This window comes from Drosophila mauritiana, unplaced genomic scaffold (assembly GCF_004382145.1).
Source record: "Drosophila mauritiana strain mau12 unplaced genomic scaffold, ASM438214v1 Y_40, whole genome shotgun sequence".
Lineage (NCBI taxonomy): Eukaryota > Metazoa > Arthropoda > Insecta > Diptera > Drosophilidae > Drosophila > Drosophila mauritiana.
The window spans coordinates 49,401-60,550 of record NW_022881585.1 but is presented as its reverse complement, the minus strand read 5'-3'; the positions used below and the strand labels follow the sequence as shown (position 1 = coordinate 60,550).

General features: G+C 50.2%; 2 protein-coding genes across 3 annotated transcripts; one reads left to right on the top strand and one right to left on the bottom strand.

Annotated features, from left to right (window-relative positions):
* Nucleotides 1-2,717: 2,717 nt before the first annotated feature.
* LOC117150169 lies at nt 2,718-3,821 on the top strand. The gene has a single exon (XM_033316962.1). It carries the CDS (start codon nt 2,718-2,720, stop codon nt 3,819-3,821), a length of 1,104 nt encoding a protein of 367 aa, XP_033172853.1.
* A 2,708-nt stretch (nt 3,822-6,529) lies between these two features.
* Nucleotides 6,530-9,939, bottom strand: LOC117150170 (SRSF protein kinase 1-like). Of its 2 annotated transcripts, none has more exons than XM_033316964.1 (2): nt 9,925-9,939; nt 6,530-7,629 (listed from the first exon to the last, which is right to left on the bottom strand). In XM_033316964.1, exon 2 carries the CDS (start codon nt 7,553-7,555, stop codon nt 7,247-7,249), a length of 309 nt encoding a protein of 102 aa, XP_033172855.1. In that variant the 5' UTR covers nt 7,556-7,629; nt 9,925-9,939; the 3' UTR covers nt 6,530-7,246. The 2 variants fall into 2 exon arrangements, with proteins under 2 accessions (XP_033172855.1, XP_033172854.1); XM_033316963.1 differs by lacking the exon at nt 9,925-9,939 and adding an exon at nt 7,732-7,941.
* Between the last annotated feature and the right edge of the window lie 1,211 nt (nt 9,940-11,150).

The window sequence follows — 11,150 nt, the reverse complement described above, 5'->3', positions numbered from 1 at the left end:
CCAAAGGCGAACTGCTCCTCGAACTACGTGCCTCAGCCCAAGACCTGACGCAGAAGCTCAAGATGGACATGGGAGCGGTGCTAGGAGACCGCGCCAGCCTTCGCGCGTTAACACAAACTAAGGTATTTGTGATTCGCGACCTCGACGAGCTCACCACGGAAGACGAGTTGAAGAGTGCCTTGGAGGCCCAGGCAGAGATCGCTGCAGCAGTGGTGGCTATCAAGAGCCTTCGGCAATCGCAGTACGGAGGGAAGACTGCGGTGATAGCAGTCCCAGCCAATCTGACGGACCCGCTGATCAAGCGTGGCAAGCTGAGGGTAGGATGGTCCCAATGCTTGATCAAGGAGCTGCAGCCACGCCAAAGATGCTTCAGATGCCTGGAAGAAGGCCACATAGCGGCCCACTGCAGAAGCACCGTTGACAGAAGCCAGTGCTGCTTCAGATGCGGGACCGCGGGACACAAAGCCGCCGAGTGCCCTAACGAAGCTAAGTGCTTCTTGTGCGCAAGCAGAGGTAGCCAAGTGACCAACCACCAAATGGGCACCCGGAAGTGCCCATTGGCGGGTAAAGGAGCACCAAAGGCACTGCAATGATGCGGCTGATTCAGCTAAACCTGAATCACTGCACGGCAGCCCAAGACCTGCTAGTGCAGACGGTGCGTGAACGCAGAGTGGAGCTCGCGCTACTTAGCGAGCCCTACCGAACGGCGGCTAGCCCAGACTGGGCTTTAGACCGCACCAAGAAAGCAGCGATCTGGAGGTGCAGCAGAGAAACCCAGCAAATTACCGATGTTCTTTCGGACATCGGATTTGTTAGGGCCAGGGTAGGCAGATGGTGGGTGTACAACGTATACCTAGCTCCCAGCCTGACCCTAATCGCATTCAGTCGGGCACTGGACAGACTGGCAGCGGATGCTAGAGGCCGCACCCAGGTCCTAATAGCGGGCGACTTCAACGCATGGTCAGAGAGCTGGGGCAGCTCAACCACCAATGCGAGAGGCAGGATTGTGCTGGAGGCATTCGCGACGTTGGACCTGGCTCTTCTTAACCATGGAAACCGGCACACGTTCAGGCGCGCCGGACTGGGCTCTGTGGTGGACCTCACCTTCACTAGCGGCTCGTCGTACAGGCAATAAGCAGACCAATAGCCAACCCCCCCGCGTAGGCGGCACACTTTAAACTCGGGGCTCTGGCGACCGAGCTGGAGCGGTATATCTCCCACCGCAGCAACCTTTTTTTTTGCCCTGCTCACAACACCACACCCCCCCACCCCCACCCAAAGCCCACGGCAGCCACATATGTGGAAATCCACCCTCGGCTAATCCCGAGGCTTGGGCACGGATTCTGGAGGCCCTACCCAACATTCCCCCCATCCCCGCCCCGACGGCGGCACACTTGGCCGTCGGAACAAGCAATGCAACAAGTGCAAGTAAAGATGAAGAGAGCTTGGCGTTTGGGAAAAGGTCAAAGGTTCTAAGGACCCCACCCCAAAACCCGAGCGACGGCACCCCCAAGAGACCATTGGAAGCGACATCACCCCCTACCAGAGCTCAACTAGCAAAGCGGGTCAAGACCCCCCACCTAGAAATCGAGGAGATGGGAGCAATCCTGGACGACCTTCTGACGAAGGTCAACCTCAACGGGGTGAGGAGCATTAATCTGGCAATGAAGAACTCATTCGCCAGATTGGAGGAGCTCCAATTAAAGCTGCGCACTAGGCTGCCGGAGGCGGAGAAAACGCAGGTTGGACGTACGGCAAAAGCAGATGCTAGCCAACAGACCACCCCCAAGCTCCCATTCGGCCTCGAAGAACCGTGCAACGTTAAGGGCAGCCCTAAGCCAAAGGATCGCACGGCGCTGTCTGCGAAGAGAGCCCAGCGACCCGACCACCAGAAGGCTGCGGGACCCAAGCGCCTACCAAGGGCTCCGCCCCAAGCCACTGTAGCGGAAGAGAAGTCGCAACCAAACTTGCAGCAAGAAGAGACCGCCGAGGGAGAGACCAGATGCGCTGGTTATCACCCCCACAGCTGGCTTACCCTACAGCGAAGTGCTGTCCCTGGTCACAAGAGGGCAGGACGCTAGGCTCAGGGCCATCGGGGAAAACGTAGCAAGGGTGAAGAGGACGGCCAAAGGCGAACTGCTCCTCGAACTACGTGCCTCAGCCCAAGACCTGACGCAGAAGCTCAAGATGGACATGGGAGCGGTGCTAGGAGACCGCGCCAGCCTTCGCGCGTTAACACAAACTAAGGTATTTGTGATTCGCGACCTCGACGAGCTCACCACGGAAGACGAGTTGAAGAGTGCCTTGGAGGCCCAGGCAGAGATCGCTGCAGCAGTGGTGGCTATCAAGAGCCTTCGGCAATCGCAGTACGGAGGGAAGACTGCGGTGATAGCAGTCCCAGCCAATCTGACGGACCCGCTGATCAAGCGTGGCAAGCTGAGGGTAGGATGGTCCCAATGCTTGATCAAGGAGCTGCAGCCACGCCAAAGATGCTTCAGATGCCTGGAAGAAGGCCACATAGCGGCCCACTGCAGAAGCACCGTTGACAGAAGCCAGTGCTGCTTCAGATGCGGGACCGCGGGACACAAAGCCGCCGAGTGCCCTAACGAAGCTAAGTGCTTCTTGTGCGCAAGCAGAGGTAGCCAAGTGACCAACCACCAAATGGGCACCCGGAAGTGCCCATTGGCGGGTAAAGGAGCACCAAAGGCACTGCAATGATGCGGCTGATTCAGCTAAACCTGAATCACTGCACGGCAGCCCAAGACCTGCTAGTGCAGACGGTGCGTGAACGCAGAGTGGAGCTCGCGCTACTTAGCGAGCCCTACCGAACGGCGGCTAGCCCAGACTGGGCTTTAGACCGCACCAAGAAAGCAGCGATCTGGAGGTGCAGCAGAGAAACCCAGCAAATTACCGATGTTCTTTCGGACATCGGATTTGTTAGGGCCAGGGTAGGCAGATGGTGGGTGTACAACGTATACCTAGCTCCCAGCCTGACCCTAATCGCATTCAGTCGGGCACTGGACAGACTGGCAGCGGATGCTAGAGGCCGCACCCAGGTCCTAATAGCGGGCGACTTCAACGCATGGTCAGAGAGCTGGGGCAGCTCAACCACCAATGCGAGAGGCAGGATTGTGCTGGAGGCATTCGCGACGTTGGACCTGGCTCTTCTTAACCATGGAAACCGGCACACGTTCAGGCGCGCCGGACTGGGCTCTGTGGTGGACCTCACCTTCACTAGCGGCTCGTCGTACAGGCTAGCGAGGTGGAGGCTCAGCGAGGACTACACTGGCAGCGACCACCTGGCCATCATCTGCGACCTGGGAAGCCCACCCTCGTCCCAGGCCCAGACACCAGCCCAGGCCAGGATTAAATACAAGACGGACTCTCTGGACACACAGGTGTTTCGAGAGCAGTTCCTACCCATGGCGAGCAGACAAGGAGCCGAGCTGACAGCAGTGGAGCTGATGAGGCGGCTGAAGGCCGCGTGCGACGCCAGCATGCAATCGAGCAGGTCGCATAGCCGACGAAGAGCCCCTGTCTACTGGTGGAACCAGGAGATTGAGTCGGCTCGTCGTGAGTGCCTCTCCGCCAGACGTCGCTACCAACGCGCGAGAGGTGCGGAGTCCTTTGCCGAACGCCAATCCGAGTACAGAGCCCGCAGAAAAACGCTTAAGATAGCCATAAGGGAGAGCAAGCGCAAATGCTTCCTCGACCTATGCGATTCTGCCGACAGCGACCCATGGGGAAGTGCCTACAAGGTGGTGGTCAAGAAGGCGTACACTAGGACTCCTAAGCTACTGGACCCAGCGATGCGGATGTAGCGGAACACCTGTTCCCTGTGATGGATGGGTTACGCCCAGCCGACCCAGCCACAGGGGACCACGTCGATTCCGACGCCACGGTCAGCAGTGACGAGATCCTGGAGCTGGCAAAACTTCTGAAGGACGGCAAGGCCTCCGGACCCGACGGCATCCCGAACAGGGCGCTTCGGCTTGCTCTCCACCTCCAGCCAGACTCGTTTGCGAAGGCACTCACCAAGTGCCTGGAGGAAGGAGTTTTCCCGAGTTGCTGGAAAATCCAAAAGCTGCTTCTCCTCCCAAAACCAGGGAAACCACCCGAGGAGCCTTCATCGTTCCGGCCAATATGCCTCATCGATGGAACTGGCAAGCTCCTGGAGAAACTGGTATGCACTCGGCTTGAGAGGGCTATCGCCGACGCGGGTGACCTCTCACGGTCCCAGTTTGTATTCAGGAAAGCGCGGTCCACCGTAGACGCTGTCAACAGAGTGGTCGAAGTAGCGGCCCAATAAATCGACGGCACCAGATGGAAGGGTGGCAGGAAAGAGTACTGCCTCATGGTCACTCTAGACATCAGGAACGCCTTCAACACAGCGAGATGGGACAGGATCCTAGAAGCACTAATTGGCTTCAGCGTCCCAGCCTACCTAGTCAGGATCATACGCAGCTATTTTTCTGATCGGGTCTTACTGTGCGAGTCGTCGGAAGGCGTCTTCAGGCACCAGGTCACCGGTGGAGTCCCGCAAGGCTCGGTCCTCGGCCCGCTTCTGTGGAACACCATGTACGACGGGATACTTCGTCTACCGCTGGTCGGGAGGAGCGAGATCGTAGGCTTCGCGGACGACGTGGCCTTGCTCGTTGTCGACAAGTATCCCGGCAAGGCCGAAGAAAGCTGCAACCAAAACATCAGGGCCATCGAACATTGGCTCAGTTCAATGGGGCTAGAGCTGGCGCCGGAGAAGACCGAGGCTGTCCTGATTAGCTCAAGGAAAGCGGTGGAGACGGCCACTGTCGAAGTAGGCTGTACCAAGGTGTCTTCCTCTCGGGCAATCAAGTACCTGGGAGTCATGATAGACACCAGGCTTTCGTTCCGAGAACACCTTGCCTACGACTTCGCTTTCAAACATAATGTTGAACTCCCGAGGCCCAAAACAGGCGAGCTGAAGGCTGCTGACGAGCGTCACCCGAGCGACCATGCTATATGCCGCCCCGGTGTGGGCAAAAGCTCTTGGTACCGAAAGCTACGCCCAGGGCCTAAATGCTACCCACAGATTTTCGGCCTTACGTGTCTGCTGCGCCTTCAGAACAGTGTCCAACGCGGCGGCATTGGTGATCGCAGGGATACCGCCTCTGGACCTGTTAGCGAAGGAAAACGAAGTGGTCTTCAACCAAACCCACGGTCAAAGACTCCCCCCCGGCGCCAAGAAGGCAATACGAGCTGAAGCAAGGCAGCACACCCTGGAGACATGGCAGCACAGGTGGACCAACGAGCCCAAGGGTCGCTGGACGCAGCAGCTGATACCCAACCTCAAGCCGTGGCTAGAGCGGAAGCACGGCGATATTACGTTCCACCTAACGCAGCTGATCAGCGGGCACGGTTGCTTTCGCAGCTACCTGATGCGCTTTGGACACGAGGATGCGGATGACTGTCCATGGTGCGGAGGTGCTCGGAGCGAAACAGCTGAGCACGTTCTCTTCTCGTGCGTTAAATACGCTAGGGAACGGAGCTCTCTGGAAATCGTACTTGGCGGCAGACTGAATGCGGACAACCTAGTCCCATTCATGCTGCAGGGGGAGGCGGAATGACAAGCGGTCAACAGCTTCGCCGCAGCGATAACCACCGAGCTCAGAAGAGCCGAGAGAGCCAGGAGGGTCCACGAGTGAGCAAATCCTGATCGTCCTCGCGAAGCAATGCTTCACGGCCATACCGAAGGGAGTCCTGGATTTGCCCTCCTAAATGTTATTATGTTGTATTGTATATAGTTTATCATAAGGATTCAATAAACGAATTAAAAAAAAAAAAAAACACAGTTTCGGATTCCGTGGGAGACGAGTACACGGACGGAAAAGATCCGTTACCGGTACAGGCCCACGAAATAACGGCACAAGGTGCAGAAGCGAAGCCAAGGTTTCGTCGCGGAGAGCACGGCACGAGCTGGTCGTTTCAACGGTTAACATACGCACACAGCTGCGGATTCCGTGGGAGGAGGACGGGAAAAGATCCGTTACCGGTACAGGCCCACGAAATAACGGCACAAGCAAAACCGAGGTTTCGTCGCGGAGAGCAAGGCTCGAGCAGGTCATTCCAAAGGTTAACATACGCACACAGCTGCGGATTCCGTGGGAGGAGGACGGGAAAAGATCCGTTACCGGTACAGGCCTACGGAACAACGGCACAAGGAGCAGAGGCAAAACCGAGGTTACGTCGCGGAGAGCGCGGCTCGAGCTGGTCTTTTCAATTTAAGATTACGATGGCAGCACACATGTTTAACGTCCGGGAAGTACGAGAGAACGGCGCCGGGGAACAGCCCGGGGCGATATGGAGTAGGGATTCCGATTCCTACCTCCAGCTCCTGGCGTCACCCCTGGTGACGTACTCTTATAAATGTAGATTTGCCGATTCGCATCTCGGGTAAATGTACCCTAACACATATATGGTTTCTATGCGGCACTTGCTCATGCTCTACCATCGCACTCTTATGCGTCGCTTTAAATAAAAATGAATAATGGTGTCGAGAACTGTCGAGCCTATGTATAGGATTCGTGGGGACGTGTTCGTGTAGGCGGTAATACAATATTATAATTTCAATTTAATTGAGTTAACTGGATCACGGAGACTGCTGTAATGCTGGCTGGTTGCTGATGCTTTGGTGGTTGCTGAAGTAAAAGTTGTTGTTGCGTATGTTGCCAGGGTTCGCCAGCGGATGCAGCTGAGCAGGGCCACGCGGGCTGCACGCAGTGGATCTTGCACAGCAGGCGCAGATGCATCTTACGACGCTGGAAGACACGTCGCAGTGCCTTGCGCCAGAAAAAGCGATGCGATTTGTTCTTGGTGGGTGTCTGCGGGTCCTCTATTTGAGCAAGTGCCACACCCAAGTCCTCAACCAAGTCCAAATCGTTTTTGTCGAAATGGATGCGTGGGGATGTGAAGTGGGTGGTGCTGAGGCTGTGGTTACGAAGGGTGCAACCAAACAAGGTCGGTCCTTCAGTGCCGCCATTGCTGCAGCCGATATGGAAGCAATTGATGAGATGGAAGCCAAAGTAGCCACCGATGCCGAAGATTCTATATAGCCCCTGCCAACTTCTCCGTCTGCTGTTACTGCCGGTGCTCCACCTTTTAGTGCTATTGCTCTTGTTCCTTTTCCTGTTCCGGTTCCTGCTAGAGCTCCCCCTCCATCTGCTGTTGCTGGCTGGGTGGCACGCAGTCAACAACCAGGTTGCATCGTATCTTATCTAAGCCACGGGTGCTGCAGACACTCCGCAGCGGTGGCACGCTTGTTCGGATCGAGCTCGAGCATGGGCTTAAGGAACGAAGCGAATGACGCCGCATCCTTTTGCAACCACTCGTACTTCTCCAGAAGAACGTCCATTAGGCCCCAGGGCTTAAGGCCCGAGATATTTCGTAGCTCGCAGGAACGGGTAAACGACTTCGCCGCATAGGTGGCGTTTAACAAAATGTACCGCGGTATTGGACCCAGCCTTATCGTCTTGTCAAAGTGCGGTGCCGACTTGAAAATTTTAATTGCCACATATCTCATTGCCTGCAAGTCCCAGCACAGCCAAACAGTAGAGTAGTCGCCACAGCTCAATTTACGGATGACATGGTAGCGATCTGCCGAAAAAAATTGCATTAATCTGCTGCTCTTCTCGAAAAGGAACAAAGTTCAACGGTTTGGGAAGAGTAGCGCAGTACCACTTAGGGAAATTAAATTACCAATGATCTTTTCGGATGGCTCATAATCCATTTTAGTTGCAATACTGTCACCTCACGACTGACCAAGCGCGACTAGACGAACGCGAGAGCTGCTCTCCGCTTAAATTCAATTAAAATACGACAGCGAATGCAGTTGAGTTTGTTTTCACGGGGCTACTTCTATATTACAGCACAAAGGCCTGAAAGGTATGGTATGGTGCCAGAATCAGTAGATTGGCATTTGGAAGCTCCAAATATTCTACTGACAATGTATATGAACTTGACGTTTATTACAAGGCCTGTTTTATATTTTGTAAACTCTAGCAGCTCCTATCAAATATAAATTTTTTTTTTTGTAAATTTTATTAATTGGAATCTACAGCATAGGCATACCAATATATATCATACATTACTTATACATTACTTTACAATTTAAACTACTTTAACAATATTTAATTGTTTTTTTTTTTATTTCATGAAAAAATAATTATAATAATCTCGATGGGAGAGCCTTCTTTTTCTCGGGGGGTGGATAAACCTTCTCGCCAGGGTGTTGGGGTGGGAACCTACCTAGTCGCCGCATATTACTTTCCGCATGGGTCCTCAATACAATACAAAAATACTAACTTGAACATTTCTAGTATTTCTGCCCGATAGGCGATAGGCTGGCGGCAAAAAAGATAATAGCCGATAAGCCCGCCAAAAAAAAGACGTAACGTAATATCTAAATTTAAATTTCACACTCGAACCATGGCGCGCAAAGCTGCCGCCAAATATTTCAAAAATGTCTCTTGCAAATTTAAACTATAAATTAATACTTGTAATTATGGCACGCATTCTGCAGCCAAAAAAAAACCGAAAATGTAATTTGCCACAAATTGTCACTATACATTTTTTAAGCAAAAATCAGAGGACAATAAAATGACAGCGTCCCTAGACGTTGAAAATATCTATATAAAAAAAAAACTGACCAACCTAATTAGTCTTCACAATTTAACTAAAGCAATTAAAACCAAAAATACATGTATTTACAATTAATTCCTAATTAATTAAGGTACAAACTACAAACTATGACCGACGGAGACGCATGTCGACCTGCTTCTCTCTTGACAACAATGATACATTTCCTCTTCTCATGCTAAACGTAAAATCCTGAGGAAAAACAAACCAATTAGAGGGACGGTACAAAAACGTAAATAATACCCTCACCTCAACGCATCCGGATTATAAAGCCAACGACAATGCACTCCAGCTGATCCTGAGAAACGATACGAAAAAAAAAACCAACCAAGGCCTAAAAGATGAATCGGAAGATCGATATGAAAAGGATTAGCGCGGCAGAAACATGATGAATAAAAGGCGACTCGCTGGAGCAACTTATGCACAACGTGAAAAACACAAAATTACACAATCACAAAATCAAATAACAAATATAATTCTCACCCAATCTCTAATTTTACTTCCATTTCCATGGCTGCTCCCATAAACTTCCAGCTTGACGAGCGCCAACAGAGAGCTGACGCCAAAACCTAAAAGCAAACAATCAACAACAAATTAAATAAACAAAATTAAATCAAATAAAGCTCTTACCGCACCGACCGCAGAAAATAGTTTACCTACAGCCTATGCATTAGACAAGAGGAGATGGGCCCACCAATCGTAAAACAAAATCGCCAATTTTTGCGCCTTTTAACACAAAAAATCGACAATAATACTATGCCGTCTCCACCTCCTGATGCCACTGCTTCAATAAGGATCACTAGCGCAGAGCTGACGCCACACAAATAAACCGCATTATTTTTCCTCAAATTGTATACTCTTCCTCAGTATCGCATCTCCCACGAATTTTCCGCTAACCTACAACGAAAGGAAAATAAATAAGAATATGATACAAAAGATAATTAATTAAGGACAAAGCAAACCGGACAGGCAAATTAACAGGCGACAACAGGCGCCAACAGGCGGCTCCATCTTGCTGACGATAAGCCTGCAACTGCTTTTTCCAAGATTGTAAACTCTGAAACAAGGAAGCACAAGCTAATACTGGGAATTAATTACTTTTACAAAACACTTATCTAATTGCCAACTCGACGACACTAAACCCGCGGCTCTTCCGTTGCTATGTTCCAAAAACAAAGGGCCTCCTAATTAGTTACAAAACGTACCTGAAAAACAAAATATTAATGCAACCATAAAAACAATTATAATACTCACCACCAGATTAGCTTCCACCTAATGTACCTGAAAAAAAACAAAAATTAATGCAATAATTATAAAAACAAGTAAATTATAAATATAATACTTACCTCCCACCAAATGTACCTGAAAAAAACACAAAATTACACAATCAAAAAATCAAATAACAAATATATTTCTCACCCAATCTCTAATTTTACTTCCATTTCCATGGCTGCTCCCATAAACTTCCAGCTTGACGAGCGCCAACAGAGAGCTGACGCCAAAACCTAAAAGCAAACAATCAACAACAAATTAAATAAACAAAATTAAATCAAATAAAGCTCTTACCGCACCGACCGCAGACAATAGCTTACCTACAGCCTATGCATTAGACAAGAGGAGATGGGCCCACCAATCGTAAAACAAAATCGCCAATTTTTGCGCCTTTTAACACAAAAAATCGACAATAAAACGATGCCGTCTCCACCTCCTGATGCCACTGCTTCAATAAGGATCACTAGCGCAGAGCTGACGCCACACAAATAAACCGCATTATTTGTCCTCAAATTGTATACTTTTCCTCAGTATCGCATCTCCCAAGAATTTTCCGCTAACCTACAACGAAAGGAAAATTATTAAGAATATGATACAAAAGATAATTAATTAAGGAAAAAGCAAACCGGACAGGCAAATTAAAAGGCGACAACAGGCGCCAACAGGCGGCTCCATATTGCTGACGATAAGCATGCAACTGCTTTTTCCAAGATTGTAAACTCTGAAACAATGAAGCACAAGCTAATACTGGGAATTAATTACTTTAACAAAACACTTATCTAATTGCCAACTCGACGACACTAAACCCGCGGCTCTTCCGATGCGATGTTCCAAAAACAAAGGGCCTCCTAATTAGTTAAAAAACGTACCTGAAAAACAAAGTATTAATGCAACCATAAAACCAATTATAATACTCACCACCAGATTAGCTTCCACCTAATGTACCTGAAAAACAAAAACAAAAATTAATGCAATAATTATAAAAACAAATAAATTATAAATATAATACTTACCTCCCACCAAATGTACCTGAAAAAACACAAAATTACACAATCACAAAATCAAATAACAAATATAATTCTCACCCAATCTCTAATTTTACTTCCATTTCCATGGCTGCTCCCATAAACTTCTAGCTTCACGAGCGCCAACAGAGAGCTGACGCCAAAACCTAAAAGCAAACAATCAACAACAAATTAAATAAACAA